The following is a 23,844-nucleotide window of genomic DNA, read 5'->3' as shown; positions in this document are numbered from 1 at the left end:
CTCCCCCTCCCATTTCCCTGAGAGAGCCGTGTATCTCTCCAATTTGTCCGACCAGGTCCATTCGACTATGAGTGGGAATCGTTTCTTGAGGAGAATTGCAGTGCCTCTGGAACTGGCGGTGAATCCCACATAGCTTTCCATCCTATACCCCTCTGTCGAGCGCCTTACATTTATTGCCCAGTAGGTGGGTTTCCTGCAGGAGGATTACATCCGGTGTGTTCTTTTAAGGAACTGGAGTACTATGCCTCTTTTTATTTTATCACCCATGCCGTTGACATTCCATGCCATCAGCTTGAGTTCATGCCTCACGTTATGTCCCATAACCGCAATTGGAGCGTTCTAAATCCCTGTTGAACCTTGCCACAGCTCTTCTCACTAGGAGCTGCTCTCTCACGCCTCGCAACGGTTGCCGTGGCTTCTTGTGCTATCATGTGGTGCATCTTCTCTAACGCTGTGTGTATTGTACTTACGTTCAGAAATGATATACCCTCACCCAACGGGGTGACCAACTCCCCCCAAATCCCCATGAATAACCCCCCACCACTACCAGGCAGAGTAAACCATCCCACCTACCCCAACTCAGAGGGGCCTGTAGACCCACCCCATCTGAATAGAGTCAGGAGTGTGCGCCTTCCCGCCCCCACACCCCGAGACACGTTCAAATGTGCAGTTGACCCCCATCTTCAAACCACTTTAACCCAGAGTCTGCCTTTGCGTGCTACCTTACGCCCAGATCGGTCCCTTGATTGGGAGTCCTTTCCCCTTTGCCTTCTGCAAGCAGCTGTCGTTAGTTGTGGGAAAGTTGCTAAGGGGGGGGGGGGGACCAGACTTCCAAATCACCACTTCAGAGAGACTTACTACTAGGTCTTGATCTCTCCTGATAGTCACTCTCTCTCCCTGGCTACTGTATCCAGTCTGTCTCTCCATCGTCTCACTTTCTGTGGATCTGGGCAGTTTCTCGAGTTTCGTTCCTTGATTCCATCTGGCTGGGGATCAACCCACTGTGCCCAGCCTTCCACGAAGGCACACGCGTCCTGTGGGGAGTCAAAAAAGATGTCCCCCCCCCTTCTTCCACTCGGAGCTTCGCCTGGTAAAGCACTGAGTACTTCACCTCCCTTTTCCGCAACTCCTGCTTCACCGCGAGAAATAATCTCCTCTGCTTTTGCACTTTCTGGGTAATAGCCAGGAAAGAAAGATATTTTCGCATTCTCACGAGCGACCGGCGGGGCCACCCTGGCCATCTGGAGCACCACATCTCGATCTCTATCATTTAGAAAGCGGGCCAGGATAGGTCTTGGAGGGGTCCCGGGCCGCGGCCTACCTCCCGGCACTCAATGGGCTCTCTCCACTGTGAATAGCTTTGATAGGCCACGTGGGTGCAGATGCTTGAGGATGAGGTCCTCGACAAGTAGTTCAGCGGATAGGCCCTCCACTTTTTCTGGTACCCCCAAAACTTGCACATTGTTCCTCCTTGACCTTCCCTCAAAATCTTCCAAGCTGGATGTCACTGCCTGGAGTTCCACAACTCTTTATTGAAGGGCTTTGGTATCTTGAGTGAGAGTCCCTGTTGTGCCTTCCACCGCCTGTATCAGGGTCACCTCCGCCCCAACACTGTCTATTCTCCCTTCCAGCTCCATGTGTACTCCCTGTATGGTGGCCATAACGTCATGTAAGGAGAGGGCGTCCCTGATATTTGCTGCTGGGGCGCAGCCACCAGGTGATCCACGGCTAAATCGGGCCCCTTAGGGCCCTTGGGTGGGGCAAAGTTGTCCATCTTGGTTTGAGCCTCTCATTCCACAGCCCCCTGTTATGATCCTGCCGTGACTTACTCTTGGTTGAGAGGGGGGGGAGGGGTCGGGTCCACAGGTACTCCCTGCCACCTGCCGCAGGTAGGTAGGTAGGTAGTTGCCCGGTGCAGCCTGTCAAGTTTCCCTGTCGCCCCCAAAACCCCACCTGCTACACAGCCTCTTGGTACCTCTGTCCGCCTCACACAGGGGGCCTTTGCGGTTTTCTCCCCTTGCTCCTGGTGTTCTCTGGTGAAGGCTTAGTTTATTGCCGCTCTGGCAATCCACAATCCCACCACTGGCGGTCTCCGTAGGTGTTGGGGCCTACCCGCAGTGGGGCGAGCTTGTCCGCCCTCGCCTCAAACTGTTAATTGCTGCGCCCAGCCTTGGGGGGGGGGGGCTCCTTGAGTACCAAGTATTCCTCTGCTTCAGCTACGCTTGCGAGGCCGCTCCTGTGCCGTCCCTATCTGCCCCAGACGGCCTCCCCACCGAGAGCGATTTGCTCCGCACCTCTCTTGGAGCCCCCACCTCACTCCGGCACGGAATTGGGGAGTCAACTACAACGGATAATCATACGGATTTACTGGGGGAAGAGATCAGGGCGGCAGAGCCGCTCTAAGAAGCTGCCATCTTCTTCTGTGGTTGGCCACCCCCCTTTTCTTTGCACTATCATCATCGATGTTGTGTGTATCGATATGTTGGTATAGTACATTCTTATTTAAAGGTAACAATATTTTTGTTGTTGATATAGTTAAAAATTAACATTTTTATTAACGATATATTGGTTCTCAATATTTGTGGTTTTACTAGTTAAGTATAGTAAGTCAATATTTTTGTGATTGATATTTAATTTTCGATATTTTTGTGCTACGATATTGTATGGATCGATATTGTGTCAGCGATCCGCTTACAAGCACATTCCACCAGAGCCAAAGCTGCAACCACTGCGCTGGCAAGCGGGGTGCCTGTCCTGCATATTTGTCAGGCAGCTATGTCGGAGTCAGTACACATGTTTAGAAAGCGCTACTGCCTCAACAGCCAGGTGCATCAAGAGGAGTATTTTACCCACTCATTCCTGCAGGGCTTTTTAGTCTGAGCCAGTTTACAGCCCCCACCACCTGGGGAGGTACTACTCTGTGGTTTCTATTCAAAAGGTGATGAATCTGCAGTTAGAAGCATCTTTCGGACCACAAGTTATGTACCTTTGGTAACAATCTTTCTGGTGGATACTACATCTAGCCGCAGATTCCTCACCGACCCTTCCACCTCCCTATTCTGTGAACTGGGAAAGGGTCCGATTATAGAGACCTGCACACTGGTTATATCAATCTCCTTTAAGGTTTCCAGACCCAGTCTGATGCCTGGGGAATAGTCACAAAGTGAGGAATATCCACCCAAATTTTCATTACCAAAGTTAAGTAGCTTGTTCATTTGCACTGGTCATCATGCTGCATGACATATCAGCCAGTGTACTGGCTACAATTATCCTCTGGTGAATTACCCAAAGGAGTGAACAACAATTTGCTGTATATCTATCAAGAAAATGTGCTGATAAGTTTCTGGATAATGTCTTGGTGCCTTTTTTATAAATCCAACCAATTTCCGGACTCCTCAACGGACCTGGATTTTGATTTAACAATAAGACAATGGATAGAGCAAGCCTCTGCCTTGCAGAAATCGGAGGAGACTCTCTCCAAAACTGGAGGTCTGCTACCGGGACAGAATTGTCAATTTACAAGGGTGAAATTGACATGTAAAAGCAAGGAACAGGCTCAGATAAAAACAGAATACTATCCTGGACGAAATCACCAAACCGGTATTTATCATATTTTGTATCCTTACTTTGTTATATAAGTTTATTTTGAAGAAAAAAAACTTGTGTAGAAACCTACTACTCAGAAGGGCCTTGGATTTGATGTGTCTATTATAGGATATTAGAATTGCATGAGCACAAGTAAACTGTATTTCTAAAAGTAGATTTAAAATCTCTCGTTGAGGTGTGGGCTGTTGAGATTGCAATTCTTTTGCAGAGATAATAAACTATAAAGGTGTTATTTTAAGAAGTCTTAGATGTCTCAGTCCCCTTAGTGGAATTCTGAGATGTGACAGATTTATACTCTCGAAAGAGATATGCACCAGCTCACGCCCCACCTTTATGAGGCTATCCAGCACGCCAGCTACCAAAAATGTTTAGACCATTGTGGCTGACACCCACAACAGCAAAATGAGTAAAGATTAGCTACTATTCTACCACACAACACGCATACATTACCATGTTATAGCAAGAGCCATCCAAAATGTAAAAATAAACAGTTTAGAAGTTTACAGCTCAAAACTCCATACTTAATGACTTGCAAAAGTAATAATTAAAAGTGAAAGGCACTTACAGTGATGAATTTATGAACAGGTATTTTTTCTTGTCCCTCTGCAATAGTATAAAATAGCAAGTCCTCCAAACTGGGCAGGAGACCCTGCTTTGTCATTCTGCACAAAACAAAATAAAAATAGACAAGTATCACCGAATGTCCTTATTGAAGACATTCAGAAAAGAAAACGCCAAGTCACACATTAAATTAGGCTTAAGGAAATGCCCACTCTAAAGTAAATAGAACTGAAACAATATTAGGCAAAAAACAGGCTAATTTTACTGTACTGTAAAATAAAGAAGCATTGACAAAAACAATAATGTTGTTGACTTTAATGTCATAATGTGTACACATACTTGTCCTGACTCGCAGATGAAAATGACAATAATAAAAGGCTGATGTAGTGAAGAATAACAAAACAAAAAAAATGCATTACATGCACAATGAACGCACGGCACTGCACTGAATCTGTAACTAGTTAATGTGCTTTTTAGAAGTAAAATAGTGCCTCATGCCTTAACTTTCTAAGGAGAAGGATAAATCAAAACAGCTAACAGCATGAGACAAGCGACAAAACGTTACAGCAGAAGCCCACTCTTTGCATATGTTGTAGTATTGCTAACAACAGTGCTAGCAGACAACTTCCTTTAAAAAGTTGGTAAGCTGTAGGGGTAAATTCTCCATATAGGCAGTCTCGACGGATGTGCACTCAATTACTTTTTCCCTTATGAAGATGGATAAGCTTTAAACTCATCAAGTTACCTACGAAAAGAATGTCCAATGTTCCTATTAATTAACCTTATATGACGACCGATATGGGAATGTGACTATCACAGATTATTCCCATTACAGTATTTCGGCTAGGCAGTTTCGTTAGTCCCAACTACAGGCTTGAACGTTTACTTTCAATCAAGCACGTTCAAATGTGTTTCTGTATTTTCCTTCTCGGCAGATACAGAGGTTAGAGGTCGGAAAGAGAGGGAGTTAAACATTTTGGGCAATCTCTATTATAGGCACTTGGTAGTAAGCAGTGAAGTGGTTCGTGTAAACACTTATCACTGCTTCATTAAAGTGTTTTTTTGTGTGGGGAGAGTGTGCAAGTTTAGGATGACAATATGCAGGTGAGATGCAATAGCACGCTATCAGAATATTGGAACGCATCACCACAATCCAACAGTAAATAAAATAACACAAAAGAAAACTTCACATAAAATGCACCAACACAAGACAAAATATAATACGGCACGACATACACAAAATACCACACCATCAAAATCAACACATGAAGACAATACAATAACAGTAAATGCAACACATCAACACGACAAAGCAACACAATGATACAGCAAAACTACAAAACACAACGTACCATAACACCACATCAACGAGACACCACAAATTACAAAAACGTGCAACAAACCATCACAATATAACACCGCAATTGAGTTGCAATTGTTGTTTTATACTGTTATAGAGTGTTGCGGTTTTGTGTTGTAGTTTACACAGTTGACACGCTTGAAATCCTGATAATTAACATAAAATACAACATGGCAGTGGTAGGCAGCGCAGCCCTGGTATATAGACCTCCGGGAGGTAAATCTGAATTTGCCAACAATTTTTGGGATATTTTAACCTCCCATGTGCTAGCCACAGATAATTTTATCTTACTAGGTGATTTTAATCATCATGCTGAGCTATCACATGACTTGGATTCTTGCCATTTAATCTCAACCTTGGAAACCCTGGGACTAACTCAACGGGTTCAAGGCTCCACCCATCAAGCTGGTCATTTATTGGATCTAGTATTTTCTAATATGACTGATTTATATTGTGACCCCCCTCTGCAGATGATCTGGACGGATCATTTCCTAATACATTTTAAACTCCCTATACCTTCCAGGTCACGGACTGCTACCCATAAAGAATCCACACTTATCCGACCTTGGCATAAACTGTCTCCCGAGGCGTTTAAGATGCATTTTAAACCTCCGGACAACAGTTCTAATGATGCTGGAACAATGGCCATGCAATTAGAAACGTCTATTAGAAATACGCTTGACGAAATTATTCCGGAAACAAAAGTTAACTTGAAAAGAATCGCTTCACCTTGGTTTACCGAGACCCTGAAACGAGAGAAAACGGATTGTAGATCGGCGGAGAGCCTATGGCGTAAGTTCAGAACGCCTGAAAACCGCAAGAAGTATAAATTAATTCATTCTGATTATATGAGACATATAAAGGCAGCCAAATCTCTTTATATTACGCAAAGAATAAATAAGGCCTCCCAATCTAGCAAAGAATTGTACAAAATAGTAAGGGAGTTTACTACTCCACAGGTGGAGCAATCTGAATTTGATCCCTCCTTGGAGTGGGTGAACTCACTGTCCTCCTATTTTCACATTGAGATCCAACGAATATATTCCTCATTTCCTTCCTCACCTCAAAAACTGGTTTTAGGTGAGGAGGCTTCTTCTAATTCTGAGCCCTCACTTGAAACTATGGGTCTTCGATCTATGATAGAATTGGAGGACACTTCCCCAGCAGAAGTGCTATTGGCACACAAAAAAATTAAGTCAGGATCTCCTAATGATCCCCTGCTCCCCCGTAAGTGCAGTGAGTTATTCCCGTTGCTGGCTGACGGTCTGGCCAGTATTTTTAACGTTTCCTTTGCGTGTGCCTTCTTCCCTAGTAGTTGGAAACTGGCACAAGTCAGGCCAATCCTTAAAAAGCCCAATAGTGACCCTTCTATTTTTTCCAATTACAGACCAATATCCCTTTTACCTTACTTTGGCAAGGTTCTTGAATATTTGGTAAACAAACGCGTGTCTTCCTACATTGAAACCCATGCACTTCTTGATCCGTCACAGTCTGGCTACCGTGCCGCCCACGGCACGGAAACCGCAGTAATAGAAATAGTGGATAACATCCGACTCTCCTTGGATAGGGGCGAGTCAGCCATCCTGGTATTACTGGATCTTTCCGCCGCCTTTGACACCTTCTCCCACAGCATTTTGAAACAACGGTTGTGGGAGGTTGGTGTCAGAGGCAATGCTTTGGCTTGGTTCGCGGACTATCTCAAGGACCGTTATTCCTAGATCAGGATGAACTCTCATGTATCCGCCACTACCCCTCTTTCGGTGGGGGTCCGGCAGGGTTCGATCCTTAGTCCCTTATTATTTAATCTTTATCTTTGCCCTCTGGCCCATATTATAAAATCTTATGGCTTCTCCACAGTGTCTTACGCAGACGACACGCAGGTACTTATTACCTGTAGATCCAATTCCCAGGAAACCTGCACCAGTTTTAAACAATGTATGATTCACATTAAGAACTGGATGAGTGATAACAAACTTCAACTCAACTGCGGCAAGACCGAAATCTTACTATTCGGCAAGGCCAAGACCTTCTGGTCTCAGGACTGGTGGCCTTGTGATCTTGGGCCTTGTCCTGAGCCTAAAGAAGCCGTAAGAGACCTGGGGATCATGCTCGACAGGGATCTTTCCATGAAGGTTCACGTCAACCAGGTTGCTGGGACTTGTTTCGGCATACTTCGGCAACTGCGTAAAATCTTCAAATGGCTTCCATTGAAAGCCAGAAAGTCCCTGGTCCAGTGATTGATTGTCAGTAGGCTCGACTATGGAAACGCCATGTTCGCTTCCATAAATGAGAACCTGCTGACTAAACTACAAACCATTCAGAACGCGGCGGCAAGGTTAGTGCTGGGTCTGCCTCCTAGGTCTGCCTCCAAACCTACTCTTAAAAAAATGCACTGGCTACCTGTGCGCCAAAGATGCCATTTTAAAATCTTGAGCTTAACTCATAAACTCCTTCACGGCATCGGCCCTTCTTACTTAACAAAAAAACTAGCCTGGTATACCCCGCCCAGAGCCCTCGGCTCTAGCTCTAAGTTCCTGCTGTCTCAGCCTAGAGTCCGGACGTCCAGGAATGGATGCCGATCCTTCTCATATGTGGCCCCCCAACTATGGAATAAGTTACCCACTTATCTCCTGTCCCTCTCCAATTATTTGGAGTTTCAGAGGGGTTTAAAGACGTGGCTCTTTCCCAAATAAAGTCTCCTTGTGATGTGTCTCCACTCTGGCAGGTTAATGCCTTTCTTCTGCAAAGCGCCTTGAGACCTCTTTGGTGATAAGGGCGCTATATAAAAGCATCTGACATTTGACTGTGTTTTGTGTTCTGGTGTTTGTGGCTGCATTTTGGTTGTGTTTTGTAATGGCTGTTTCTGTTATGTCCTATTGCTCTGTTGCCGTTGTGTTAGTGTGTTGTGGAGTTGCCTTGCGTATTTATGTTGTGTTTTGGTATGTTGTTAATGTCGATAATATAGGGTACTTTACAGGGTAGTCAGTAAAAAAAAAAAAACGTTATTTGGTTTATAGGGGACTTTTCAACAAACACTTTGACATTTCCAGTGACACGGCAGCCCATTCCATCAGCACTTCAGAGAAAACAAATATTTATATGTTACAATGCCGCTTGAGCCGAACAACTTTTCAGGACACCAACCAGAACAAAAGCATGCCAAAGACCATGCCTTGAAATAGAGTTTCACACGTTGAGGTTACCCAGACTTCCTGCAAATCTATTCATTTCCAAATTGTAGGTATTCTACCAAATTCGTGAGTTATTTCTGTTTCCCTCATAGGGTTTCACTATCCCACACTCAAAAAGCACCTGATGTGTGAAACGCATATTTGTAAGTAAATTAAAGCAGTTATTACAATTATTTCAATTAACTGGAAATTGCAAAGCTTTCTACTCCTCGCGATTCGGACAAGCATAGCATGACAAAGGCCAAAGAACAACCCTGTCTATGCAGCGCTGGCTCCATATCTGTGCCGTGAACCACGATATAATGGCATCACGGCATCCAGAAAGCAGCCGCCCCACTATACAGACCTTAGTTTCCCATCTGTTTTTATCACGCTTCAAACAGGATGCGAACATAAATTCTGATAAGGTGCATGGGGAACAACTAAGTTGGAACCCTATTATTATTACAAAGATTTCTACAACGGATAAGGTAGTTGACTGATCCACTTTACTAGACTTCCGCAGTAGCTAAGGTCTTATTCCATTCACAGAAGACACGTAGTCCCGATTACAATGTCGGGCGGAAGCTTTCCGCCAGACACCATCTCGGATTCGGATCCAACAGACTAGCAGTCCGCGGTTAAGCCCAACCAATTACGATGCGACCAAACACTGTTCGGTCGGATTCCCATTGATTCCAATGGGAGCCTTGGTCCGACTGACAACACAGACTCCTATAGGAAAATAGGGTGTTTGCAGAAAACCCTGCACCCTGTCGCAGGCACCCCATTGTGCCTACCACATAGTGCTGGGTTTTACAGGGGGGTCCCTTAGGTACCCCCTTGAACCCCAACCGGAGGCTGCAGGGTCAAGGGGGCCCTAAAGTCACTTTCCAACAGTCTTTTCGTGTCAGACAGGCCAATTCGGAAAGGCTGTTGGAAACCGGCAACGTAATCGCTTGGTTGGAAACGCTGTCCTTAGAGCTGTGCGATGCGGGTCCGACCAACACAGATGCTCAGAGAGCTGCTCCAAACCGATTCAGAAAGACCATGCAGTTTGCAATCCGACCGCGAACATGATAATCTGGGAGACGGATTGTAAACTGACTGAGTCGATCGGAAGGGTTCTAAAACAGTCAAGGAGATTCCGAATGTCGGGAGGAGGGGCTTTTCGCCCGACATCCTAATGGGGTCCATAGTGTCTTAAGTGGGGATAAACTATGTGGCCCAGATTATACTTATTGAGATATCCCACACCACACTAGAGTGCACGTGCAGAGCCGAGTGTGGACTCATGACCTCGGTTGCTACAGCTAAATGCATGAACAAAGCTTGTTGCATGAGGATGAAGATGTAGTTCTAAGAGAGGCTGGTGAAAAGGACTCGTCCATCTCCTTTGCATGTACAAAATGAATTAGGTCCAGATTACATTTCATTGACATGTTTGTGCAGCACAAACCAGAGACAGTGTGAAAGTTAAAAAACAAACAAATGCACTGTCCCCAGTGCAGGGGAAAACTCATGCAGAGATAGCAGGGAAGCCTCACAAGCGGGTGCATTATATATGGACACCCACTCAAATCCCTTGGTGGTCATGGCAGTGCTGGGAGTGCCTGGGAGCTAAGGCAGTAATGTAATCTAAGCACAACTTTTAGAAGGTCTAATCTCCAATCCCAGGGAGCAAACAGTGGTAAAATTATAGTCACTTGTACTCTTTACCCCAGACTACATCAGCCATTAGTTGGGCTACAACTAATAGTACATTTCGACTAGGTCTGTTTGTAATATATTTACGCTGTATGATGTACACATGCACCAAAAACAGCAATCCTAAACACTGCACAGTGTAAGTCCCAATGATGCATACTTCTCAACCATTAGAGCGTCAAAGTAGGGTGACATCGTATTTTTTTTAATGTGATTCCATTTAAATCAATGGAGATTAATTTTTTTTAGGAGGATGGGGAAGATTTCCAGGGCAGGTGATGGGAGGCATGTTGCTTGCGAGGAGGGGGAAGATGAGTCTAAGGAGGGTGAACACATGAGGATGAGGTATGTTGAAGCTGGTTTCTTTAGTCTTATGATCTTCGCTGAAACCTAGCTGTAAAGTAGTGCTGCGTCATGAGTGACACCTCTTTGCATTTTAGAAACCAGAGCTTTGTATGCTTTGATATTGTATTCAATATATACTAGGTTAAAAACAAAACTACAAGTCCAGAATATTGAACCTTAAGGACACTACAGTTCTAAACACAGCACAATCCACTTTTTTCAAGAGACGGTATTCAATCCCTGGACACATTTCACAAGCTCAAATCCGATTAGAATATGGCCTAAAAAATAAGATCCCTGACAGACATGGTGCAATAGTTAAGAACAACTGGAGGATGAGGGATGCTGTAGACAACACTTTAGCCAATCATTGTTGGGTAGAAACAGAAAACCAAGCCAGGCTAAACAACTCAACTATCACATTTCTGAAGGAATCCCGCTCAGCATTGTAACTTACTCCCACTTGTGGGACACCCCCGCGCCGCACGGCCACCAGCTGCTGCGTGTGCCCCTCCGCTGTGCCCTGCCTCGCTGCCTGCCTCGCTGCCTGTTTTGACAGTCATTTGTGCTTGTTTCCGCTTCTTTTAGTCTTTCCCCGTGTTTAGCCTGTTTTAACTGTAAATTGTGCTTGTTTCTGCTTCTTTTAGTCTCTTCCCGTGTTTAGCCTGTTTAAACTGTAAATTGTGCTTGTTTCTGCTTCTTTTAGTCTTTCCCCGTGTTTAGCCTGTTTTAACTGTAAATTGTGCTTGTTTCGCCATCCCCCGTCCTGTTCCCCGCCTCCCTCGCCGCCCCCGCTTCCCGCCACCACCGCCGACCTTCTTCTCCTTGTGTTCCCTCCCCGCTCCCGCCTCCCAGCTGCCCCGCCCACCCGCGCACTTCGCCTTAAATGGCGACCGTGCGAACGCGCAGCGTTGACGCGAAGCGGGCGCGCCGATTGTGCGCCGAAGGCGCGCCAAAGGTAAGCCCGTCTGCGCCCGTCCGCGCCTGGACCGCGTCCAGGGCCAGGACCCCTGGCCCCCACCGACGGAAGCCGACCCGACGAACCTACAGCGCCGCCGATCTCATCGCACTCAACACCGGCCGCATCCCAGGATGTCACCGAGCCGCCCCGAAGCACACCCACGGACCCTTCAGCTGCCACGCCTGCAAGTTCACCTGCATCCGGACCTTCCATGCACCCGCCAAGCCGAACTCCAGCAGCAACCACCTCAAGTGCATCCTGCTCAACACCCGCTCCGTCCACAGACACGCCGTAGAACTCTGGAACCTCCTCGACACCACCGCCCCCGACGTTGCCTTCCTCACCGAGACCTGGATGAACGCCTCCTCAGCGCCCGACATCGCCATCGCCATCCCAGAGGGCTACAAGATCACCCGGAGGGACCGCACCACCAACCAGACGGGAGGAGGCATCGCCATCATCCACAGAGACACCATCCGCATCACGACCAACACCGACGACACCCTCACCACCGCTGAACACCTGCACTTCCAGATCCACACCAACCCGAACACCACCCTCAGAGGCACCCTGATCTACCGACCCCCGGGACCACGCACACGATTCAGCGAGGACATCGCCGACTTCGTCAGCCCACACGCTCTCCCCTCCGCCGACTACATCCTCCTGGGGGACCTCAACCTCCACCTGGAGAACAACAACGACCGCAACACCATCAGCCTGCTCGCCAACCTCGGACTCAAGCAACTGGTGACCACCCCCACCCACCTCGCCGGACACACACTCGACGCCGTCTTCTCATCCAGCAAAGACGTCACCTTCAGCCACGCAACAGGACTCCACTGGACGGACCACAGCTGCGTCCACTTCACCTTCAGAAGAACGACGATCCACCACCACCAGCAACAGGTTGCCCGAAGAAGCTGGAACAAGATCACAGCCGACCAGCTCACCGCCTCCCTGAGCCAGCACCCTCCCGCCAACTCAGCGAACCCCAGCCAGGCCGCCGACAACCTCACGAAGTGGATCAACGACTGCGCGGACGAACTCGCCCCTCTGAGAACCCCACCCAGCAGACCCGGCAGCAGAAAAACACCATGGTTCACCGACGAACTCAAGAGCTCCAAGAAGAACTGTCGAGTCCTCGAGAAAGCCTGGAGAAGAGAACCAACGACGGACAACATGACCACCCTCAAGCTCGCCACCCGGAAACACCACCAACTGATTCGCGCCACCAAGAAAAATACTTACAAGGATCGACTGGACAACAACGCACACAACTGCAAGGAACTCTTCAACATCGTGAAAGAGCTCTCCAACCCCAACGCCGGAAACAATGACATCACCCCGTCGCAAGACCTCTGCAACTCCCTCGCGTCCTACTTCCACAACAAAATCACGGACATACACAACAGCTTCAACAACCAACCAACGCAAGCCACAACCACAACGACGCCACCCACCACCACCCTCCGCACCTGGACCCCGATCAGCACCGAAGACACCATCCGCACCATGAACTCCATCCATTCCGGATCTCCGACTGACCCCTGCCCTCACCACGTCTTCAACAAGGCCGACGCTGTCATCGCACCCCACCTGCGGGACATCATCAACACCTCCTTCGACACCGCCACCTTCCCTGAGAGCTGGAAGCACGCCGAACTCAGCGCTCTTCTCAAGAAACCCACTGCAGACCCCACCGACCTCAAGAACTACCGTCCCATCTCGCTCCTCCCGTTCCCGGCCAAAGTCATCGAGAAGACCGTCAACAAACAGCTGGCCGCCTTTCTCGAGACGAATGGATCCCTCGACCCCTCACAGTCGGGCTTCCGAGCGAACCACAGCACCGAGACCGCCCTCATCGCTGCCACCGATGACCTTCGAACTCTGATGGACAACGGAGAAACAGCGGCCCTCATCCTCCTGGACCTCTCCGCGGCTTTCGACACTGTCTGCCACCGCACCCTAGTACAGCGCCTCGGCAACATCGGAATCCAGGAGAAGGCACTGGAATGGATCACCTCCTTCCTCGACGGAAGAACACAGAGAGTCCGCCTACCACCGTACAAGTCAGAGGCCACCAAAGTCATCTGCGGCGTCCCTCAAGGATCCTCACTGAGCCCCACCCTCTTCAACGTCTACATGAGCCCCCTCGCGGCCATCGCACGCCAACACAACCTCAACATAATCTCCTACGCCGACGACACCCAGCTGATCCTCTCCCTGACCAACGACCCCGCCACCGCCAGAGCCAACCTGCACGAAGGGATGAAGGATGTAGCCGAATGGATGACGACCAGCCGCCTGAAACTGAACTCGGACAAGACGGAGGTCCTCATCCTGGGCTCCTCGCCCTCCGCCTGGGACGACTCCTGGTGGCCCCCCGCCCTGGGCACCTCACCCAAACCGACGGACCACGCACGCAACCTGGGCTTCATCCTGGACTCCTCCCTCTCCATGACCAGACAAGTAAACGCCGTCTCCTCGTCTTGCTTCAACATCCTGCGCATGCTACGTAAGATCTTCCGGTGGATCCCCACCGAGACGCGGCAGACGGTCACCCAGGCCCTCGTCACCAGCCGACTGGACTACGGCAACGCCCTCTACGCCGGAACCACGGCCAAACTCCAGAAGAGACTCCAGCGGATCCAGAACGCCTCGGCCAGACTCATCCTCGACATCCCCCGACGCAGCCACATCTCCGGACACCTGAGGGATCTGCACTGGCTCCCGGTCAACAAGAGAATCACCTTCCGTCTCCTCACCCACGCGCACAAAGCCCTACACGACCAAGGCCCGAGCTACCTCAACAACCGGATCAACTTCTACACTCCCAAGCGCCTCCTCAGATCAACCAACCACGCCCTCGCCGCCGTCCCCCGCATCCGAAGAGCGACAACAGGAGGAAGATCCTTCTCCTACCTGGCTGCCAAGACCTGGAACTCACTCCCGACCGACCTGCGCCTGACCCAAGACCACCTCTCCTTCAGGAAGAAGCTCAAGACCTGGCTGTTCGAGCAGTAAACGGCACCCCCCCCACCCAGCGCCTTGAGACCCTACGGGTGAGTAGTGCGCTCTATAAATGACCTGATTGATTGATTGATTGACCTTCAAATACTTGTTGAACAAAGCAATCAAATGGATTTCATTACTACAGATAAAACTGCCTTTTCAAAAAACCATCATGCATGGGCAGTGATTCAAAGATATCAGACGTTGAAACCTCAACCATACTTGTTTGATCATTTTTCCTACCAGAAAAAGCACCATTTAACGCTGCTGCGGCGAGGGTCATTCCGAACAAAGTACCTGACTACGAAATGGAAATATTCCAGGCAATCCAAGGAATGCCACCTTTGCGGACAAGGGGAGGAGTCATTATTGCACCTAAGCTGTATCTGCCCCTTCCTATTAGAAATCCTAGAAATGGTCGTTCGGGAAGTCTTAAAGAAGGAATAAATAAAAACTTGCAGAGCCGCAGTCATTCAATGTCTCGGAGGGTCATTTATCCAACTGTCTTGTAGAGTCATACACTTTCTGAAAATCGCGGCAAAAGATCTGGACAATAAAGAGTGAATTAACTTAAGCTGCCTAGCACACACAGTCTATAAATTTTTTTGTATTGCCTTGACAGCATGTTTTCACCTTTTTAACTCAATCAGTGTAAACTGCTCGTAGAATGATCTTCTAGACTTTTCCCTTTTTGTCACTAGTTTTTAACGAAATCCAATAAAAGTATATTTGACTTGAAGTCCAGTAACTTAAGTGATGTGACCTATATACCACGACTTGTTGAGTATGTGACACTTTGCATTGTTCCTCTTGTTAGCTATGCCAAAGCTGTTCCTAAAATGTTGAACATTGACAAACGTTCACTTATTTTTAACACAGAGTAGTCTGCTTTTCTGCCTTGTGGGGGGGGATCGCAACACTTAAGCACAGGTTTGACATTGTCTCTTGGCCATTTTTAGAAATTAGGTTTCTGGTTGGCAGAGGTATGTACTCTATCCAAGCAGAAACCACAATCCTAGCCCAGTTAGAGTAGTAAACACTAAAAGCTTCCCTGTGCTCACCCTCTGGTAGCTAGGCACAGAGCAGTCAGGCTAAATTAAATCGACAATGTGTAAAATGTTTGTGCACACACACACACACAGCAGAACACAGTGAAAACAACACAAATGTTCTCCAGACCACTTTAGTAAAATAGTCAATACTTATCTGAGTAAAAAATGACAAAGGAACAACATACGCAAGTCAATATATTAATTTTTCAGGAATAAATCAAAATGCACTTCTTAGAAATCAATAGCTCCAACTGGGGCTATCTGGTCACGCTTGACCAAGGCAAATCCAAAAGTTCAGTCCGACCACAATGGAGTGCAGGTTGGATACAGGAGTCATGCAGACCCGCGGACAGTACCTTGAATGTGTCGATGCTCAGGGACGATGCGTTAAAATACGGAGGTCATGCATCACTGTTGCAGGCAATGCGTTGGTTCCAAAGTTGGACAGACGTTGATGCGTCGATGACAAGAGCGCTGTGTGTCAGCTTCGATGCGTTGGTGTCGAACTGCTGGGCTGAAGGCGATACGCGCAGGGCCAAGGATGCATCAGGCGTTGTACATGTCAACAACCCGTTGTCCGAGACTCAGGCAGCAGCTGTGATTCTGAAACACTGCGTCGGCAAAGCCGGTGCTATGTGGTAGGTCAAGGTCGTTGCAATGAACACTTCGGCAAGAGGTGTCTACAGCTTCGGTGCAGTCAGCAGCAAAGCACCGATATCGCAGGGAACGCGCCGGTTCCGAACGCTTCGGTGTCGATGCGTTGGTTTCTTGGGCTGCAGCACCAAACACTCTCTTCAAAGAGCCCACAACTGAATTTGGCAGCACCTGGCAGAGCAGGACTCACAGCCGAGGAGCCCAGATGCTGGTAGCAAGTGGTAGGTGAAGTCTTTGATATCCCTGAGACTTCGGTAACAGGAGGCAAGCCCAAACAAGCCCTTGGAGAACCTTTAGAGATGCAGGATGTAGAGAGTAAAGTTTAGTACTCTCACTCCCAGGCAAGAAGCAGCAGGGAAGAGGACAACACAGCAAACCAAGCAGCAAAGTGGCAGTCCCTCCTCGCAGCACAATAGCTCTTCTTCCTGGCAGAAGTCCAGATGTGTTCTGAGTATATGGTGTCCGAGACCCAGTACTTATACCCATGTTAGCCTTGAAGAAGGGAGACTTCAAAGAAATGTCTTTAGAATGCACAATACCCTGCCCGTCCTGGCCCTGGCTTCAGACACAATACAGAGGTTATGCAGCTCTTTGTGTGGGAAGAGGCACAGCCCAATTCAGGTGCAAGTGTCAGCTCCTCCCTCTACCTCTCACTCAGGAACACCCATCAGCCTGGTGATGCGCCATTAGGATACGCAGAGCACACCTCATCTCGCTTTGTGTGTGACTGTCTACAGGGAATGCAAAAAGCCCGTGCACAGAATGATTAAAGTAAAGAAAATGCCAACTTTCTAAAAGTTTTGAATAGTTAAGGAGGTAGGTCCCAGGACGTAGGGTCAGCAGGACCGTATACTATATTTTGAAAGAACAAAAATGCCAACCCCACCGCTTTTCAGATACTCATCACTCTGAGCAAACAAATCGAACTAAATTCCAGATTTGTTTGGTATGTTTTATTTATACCCTTTACTTTAGAAATTTTAGACACTTAAAACAAAGTGATCCTATGTCTGAGAGAGACACAACATATAACAATACAAAAATAACGAGTACAAAACTATATTATTTACACAAACAAAATTAATATTGTACACCTTTTCTTATTGAACAAATAGCAAACAGTGAATCCTTGCACATATTCAGGAAAAACAATATTTCAACTCAATGATAGAGACACGTTCAAAGAAGAAATCGAAGAACACAAGTCAATTCAGAACATTAATCAAGGTCAGAAATTAATCCTGTGTGATTTGTGTATTCTTTCTATTCTGCCGACGCGTTTCGAATCCGTGGACAAAGTGCACGGAATCTCATCAGGGCTCAATCAATGGGGTTCTGTGAGGTGTATTCAAAAAAGAAGAAAAGAGAGCACTATGTCACCAACCATCATTAAATACTAGGTGACCGACCCACCTCACCCTCTGTTCCCTCCTGTACCTGTAAGTCACTCAGGAGCAGTTATCGCGATGATCTTTTGACACCAACACTTTGGCGAGACAGTGTTATCTGCAAGATAACAGTAAACTCAGTATGTGCAGTCATAGTATAATACGTGTGGTGCACACCTAGGCGAGCACAAGAATGTTCCTACCTTAGACAGATATAAGTGATTATCCCTGTCCCAGTTACTCAATTTATCCTTGGTCCTCTTTCGACCTGGAGGCAGAATGAGTGGAGAAACTCACTCCGCGAGCCTAGTTCCAATCAGGGTCTCTTAGTGTATGCACACAGTCGTTCTACAATGGACAAAGAACGGGACTTCAATATATTTCAAACCTTCAGTAAAGTGCTTTCTGTTTTAACTGGTAAGACGAATACTGTAAAATAGAAGGGCTCCACGCCCATTTACCTGCACTCATATGTTGCCGCTTCACTCGCCTAGCCGATATATTATTCCTGAAGCAGCCGGCGTTGAAACGCCTCGCCGCTCTGCACCCTTATGCTCAAACGGTGACCTAGTAATCGGGAATAGAAAACAATTACTATTCCGCTCTGGCTACAAAAGCGGGTTTTACAAACACGCTTGTTTAGGCAAAGACTTACCGGTCAAATCATCCGCCCAACGCTCTTAGGTGTCCAAAATCAATCAGAGACAGCCACCGCCATTTTTAGGGCGGGGATATAAACAAGGACCCAGCGCTTGGGATTGTGGTACCTGTAGTTCCATCTAGGTTTATGATGGAAACGAATCCACTTGGAGGACTTACAAAATCAAATGGAGCACTCCAAAACACCAGGAGATCTGGCACTTAAAGCCTTGAGACCTCGGACATGCTGTTCAGTCCGGTATGTGTACTATTAAACCTCATAATCAAATAGGCCTCTTTCCGCAACAAGGTTTCTTCAATATCAACAAGACCCTTTCTCATGGGCATTGTAAAAAGTACTGTCCATGTGAAATCAGTTTCTGCATGTTCCTTGTCTATGAAATGTTGGACCATGGGGGCACTGAGTACTTTATTTTTAATGCGGGAGCGATGTTGTGTGATCCTTGTGTTCACTTGCTGGTTGGTTTTGCCAATGTACAATTTCTGGCACCCACAAATGATTGCGTAGACGACATTTTTAGTTTTGCAATTCGAAAAACCTTTATTGGTCCATTTCACGTCCTTATGGTGGAATTCGCAACCCTCAAGACTTCTTTTTTGAATACACCTCACAGAACCCCATTGATTGAGCCCTGATGAGATTCCGTGCACTTTGTCCACGGATTCGAAACTCGTCGGCAGAATAGAAAGAATACACGAATCACACAGGATTAATTTCTGACCTTGATTAATGTTCTGAATTGACTTGTGTTCTTCGATTTCTTCTTTGAACGTGTCTCTATCATTGAGTTGAAATATTGTTTTTCCTGAATATGTGCAAAGATTCACTGTTTGCTATTTGTTCAATAAGAAAAGGTGTACAATATTAATTTTGTTTGTGTAAATAATATAGTTTTGTACTCGTTATTTTTGTATTGTTATATGTTGTGTGTCTCTCTCAGACATAGGATCACTTTGTTTTAAGTGTCTAAAATTTCTAAAGTAAAGGGTATAAATAAAACATACCAAACAAATCTGGAATTTAGTTCGATTTGTTTGCTCAGAGTGATGAGTATCTGAAAAGCGGTGGGGTTGGCATTTTTGTTCTTTCAAAACTTTCTAAAAGTGCCATTTACTAAAATATGTGTTTTTAAATTTTGAGCCCAGAGACGCCAAACATATTCTTCTTATCTTTTCCAATTGGAAGTTACAGTTATAAAGTGTTACGAGGCAACTCCTGCGATACCCTATGGGAGAGATAGACCTTGCTGTGGTGAAAACTGAATTTAAACAGTTTTTCACTACCAGGACATGTAAACGTCTAAAGTATATGTATATGTACGATCTTTTAAATACACTGCACCGTGCTCATGGGGCTACCGAGGGCTTACCTTAAGGGTGACCTATGTAATAAAAGGGAAGGTTTGGGCCTGGCAAGTGAACTTGCCAGGCCGAGATGGCAGTTTAGAACTGCACATAGACCCTGCAGTAATGCGTTACTGAAGGTAAGTAACTTGTTCATGTGATAGAGACTTCTAGCTGAAGATTCCCTACCTTTGAATTAGATACCCAAGCAATAGCATCAAGGCGGTGGGCTGCGCACCAATATCCTATACTAGAAAGTACTGCAGGACCGAGCTGGAAAAGTGCCAGTCTCTGCAGACCTGACCGTCCAGGCAGTAATGTGTTGCAAAGGTATAAAAAGATGTCCACATTGCTGCCTGACAGATGTCTAGGACTGGAACACCCTGAGCGAGCCAAGGCCCTAATCACAGCCTTTCCCCTGGTGGAATAAACCCCTTAATTCCAAAGGGGGCTACTTTTTTGCCGGGACATAACAGATCTTAATGCAGAGAACGACCCAGCGAGAGATTGTCCTTTTTGCACTGGTTTTCCCTTCTTCGCTCCAACATACACCACAAAGAGTTGATCGTCTAACTGAAACTCTTTTGTGCGGTCCAGGGAGAACGACAAGGCTCTTTTTGTGTCCAGTTGGTGGAGACGCTCCTCTTCCTTAGAGGGATGTGGGGGAGCAAAGATGGTGGGCAACATGATGGATTGACGCAGGTGGAATGGGGCACAACTTTAGGTAAAAATTAAGCCTGGGTGCTAAGCACCACTTTGTCTGGAAAAAAACATCAGATAGGGAGGCAAGCAAGATAACGCCTGCAACTCACTCACCCTCTGGGCAGATGTAATTGCTGTTTTGATGGTCAACAGCTGGAGGGGACAATTGTGTAAAGGCTCGAAGGGTGTCAGGAATTTACAAATTGCATCTACCTATGTTCCAAAAGTGGGGAATGGTGGAAGGAAAATTGTAAAGCCTTGTCGGGTAAATATTTGGTACCCGTGTATCTCCAAATAGATTCCTTTCGTTATTATGTAAATAGGTTCAGGTCATAGTGGGTTTAGTTCCTTCCTAAGATGGCCGCCACAATAGCCACTGAAGCCATTCTGAGTTTAGGACGTGAGGGCTAGTTGATGTACGCCTCGCGCAGCGTTCAAACTGCGCACTTCAACTGTTCGGGTTCCTGAAGAAACAGCTAGAGTCAGACGCTCCGTGTCAAGTATTCGTGACAGGAGTTCTTAGAGTTGTTTAGTTAAATTCTCGAGTCCGCTACCCTAGTACCTTGCCCAAATGTTACTTTAGAGTGGATTCCTGGAAGTTCGTGAAGTAACGTTCTTCCGTCTGCTGCAGTGACTGAGACTTCGTTCGTCTCCTTCTGCCTTCGTCGTGGGAGCCAGTTCCCTCTGCTGAGACTCTACTGAGGTCCTCCTCTCGGAAGATTCAACAGACTCCATCGACCTCTTGCGGAGCAAGCGAGAGGAACAGTAAGCCAGCGACCGCTTTCCTTTTCCCCCACTGTCGGCGAACTGTGTGCTGAACAGCTATTCCCTTCTTGCGCTAAACCTGTTCTTTCCTTCCCCCCTTTTCCTCCCTTGCTCCTTTTTGCGCGCTTCGTTTCATTCAGCATTGGAATCCTTGGAGCCGCATGTTCACTGCAAGACATTAACAGCTATAACAGAACCCCAGTTGGGGGCGTATACAGAGAGCTTACAGGTAAAGAAGGAGTGTGAGAGTGTTAGTTCCTGGGTCGTAGATTTTCAGTAAGGAGCATCCAGTAATGTTGGTCTTTGTCCTGCAGGCATGAAGCTCTCTGAATGTACCTACACATCTTATGAAGAGTAGCAATACCTTTGGGAACTACTGGTAGGATAAGATTTAATATTTACATAGAGTGAGAACCTTGGTAGGTGGAAGTTGTTGTTTATTCTTTTCCTCCCCCTTGATCTGTGCATTAGGCATCTGCAGTAACCGAAGTCCAGGTCAGGAGTGAACTACCCAATCGGTGAAGGTGCCAGAAGCTCTCAAGGTGTCTCTTCTCTGTCCACTTCCCCTTTCCCTGTCACTAGTGCGTTCGCCCATGTGGCGGAGTCACTGGTGGAAGGGTGATCGGGTATAGCATCACTGCCTCTGCGAAGATTGGAGCCTTCTGACAGATTGAAGTGCCCAAGTATTCACTTCGCCCAGGCAGTATGTCGGAGGGTTTAAATCTAAAGGAACTGGGAGATATGTTAGTGGGAATCCAGAGAGAGTTAGGAGCGGTAAGAGAGGAAAATAAAGGTTTAAAATTAGAATTGGAGGCTTCTAGACAAGAGAATAGAGTGTTAGCTCTGAAGATGGATGGATTAGTAATGGGAAATCCTGTTCAGGGTCCTTCTTCATCCCACACCAGTCCTGTAAGTGCAGATCCAAAATCAGTAGCTCAAGTAATACATTCAGTCTCCCCTTTAATTCCTCTAGCAGCTCCTGAGAGATTCTCGGGGGATCCGCAAAAAGCCCAGCTTTTTCTAACTCAATGCTCCCTTCATTTCATGTGCCGCCCAACCCTTTTTCCCGATGCACAATCCAGAGTAGCATTTATTTTGTCCTATCTCAGTGGGGATGCCGCTAATTGGGCTATGCCCTTGGTGAGTGAAGATGACCCAATCCTTTGTGATTTTGTTAAGTTCAAAACTGAGTTCCTCAGAATATTTGACAGGAGAAGGATTTCTCAGGCCACTGATAATGAGCTGCTTGAATTGCGTCAAGGCTCTAAAGATTTGCTATCATATCTGACGCAGTTTAACAAGTTAATTGTGGAAACCAACTGGCCAGAGGAGAAACGAGCTGCTTTATTTTATCGAGGACTGAAAGATGAGATTAAAGATACCTTAGCTCAAGTTCCAAATCGGCCCACTGAATTGTCTGCGTTGGTGGATTTAGTTTTGGAGTTGGATTTTCGTCATTCAGAGCGTAGAGGAGAAAGAAGAAAAGATTGGAGAGTAAATGTTCCTCGATTTGATCGGGCTCGGTTCGAGAAAGGCTCCGGAGGGAGTAATGAAGCCGAACCCATGCAAATTGGAGCCATCCGTGGGCCATTGAGCAAGGAGGAGAAGGAGGAACGGCGTTTGAAGAAATTGTGTCTTTATTGTGGGACCGCTGGCCACTTTGTAAAGGAATGTCCTAAGCGCCCCAAGACACCGTTTAAGGGAAACGAGAGGGGCCATCAGTAGGCGGAGTCGCTCTGGTGGTGCAGGAGAACAAGACGACTCCGGATTCTCATTTAATCCTAAACACTCTTCAGTCGTGTATTCCACACGTAATCCTTCACATGACCTTAAAATTTCGTGGACGACAGGTTTCTGGAGTGGCTATTATGTTGGACTCTGGGGCCACAGGAAATTTTTGTGATATCAGGTATGCTCGAAGCATGGGAATTCAAGCCATAAAGAAAGAAAGACCAGAGCCAGTGAGAGCGGTAGATGGAACAAATTTATCGTCCGGGCCGATTATCAGTCATACGGAAGAATTGGAGCTGATTCAATCGGATGGGCATCGAGAAGTGATGCAATTCAATTTAATAGACGCCCCTCAGTTCCAATTGATTTTGGGTCTACCTTGGCTGACTCTACACAATCCGACCATTGATTGGACGAATCAAACAGTCAGTATGCAGTCAAGCTTTTGTCTGGAACATTGTTATGGGCCCCAAAAACACTCTTTGGAGAATTCTCTTGCTTCTTTACTATCGTATGGAGGTCAGTCAGTCTGTGTAATTAATGCTGGAGAAATTCCCCCCGAATATCGGGATTTGAAGATGGTTTTTAGTGAACGGGAAGCAGAGGTTTTACCACCGCATCGTTCCTACGATTGTACGATTGACCTGATCCCAGGAGCAGTACTGCCTTGCAGTCGGATTTATGCGCTGACAGAAGCTGAAAATAACCATCTCAAGGAGTATCTGGATCGATATCTGGCCAATGGGTTCATCAGACCCTCGCAGTCCCCGGTATCCTCCCCGTTATTTTTCATTCCAAAGAAGCAAGAAGGCAGTCTGAGGAC

General features: G+C 46.9%; 1 protein-coding gene across 3 annotated transcripts in view; it reads right to left on the bottom strand.

Annotated features, from left to right (window-relative positions):
• GLS (glutaminase) overlaps positions 1–23,844 on the bottom strand; it is a 926,246-nt gene that overhangs the window by 824,680 nt on the left and 77,722 nt on the right. For all 3 annotated transcript variants that reach the window (XM_078680394.1, XM_078680395.1, XM_078680396.1), the window contains exon 2: positions 4,172–4,268. In XM_078680394.1, the coding sequence (XP_078536520.1) occupies positions 4,172–4,268 (97 nt within the window). The remainder of the gene's footprint in view (positions 1–4,171; positions 4,269–23,844) is intronic.

Source organism: Lissotriton helveticus, chromosome 3_1, assembly GCF_964261635.1.
Source record: "Lissotriton helveticus chromosome 3_1, aLisHel1.1, whole genome shotgun sequence".
Lineage (NCBI taxonomy): Eukaryota > Metazoa > Chordata > Amphibia > Caudata > Salamandridae > Lissotriton > Lissotriton helveticus.
The sequence above is the reverse complement of the archived record's forward strand: the minus strand, read 5'-3'. Positions and strand labels throughout refer to the sequence as shown.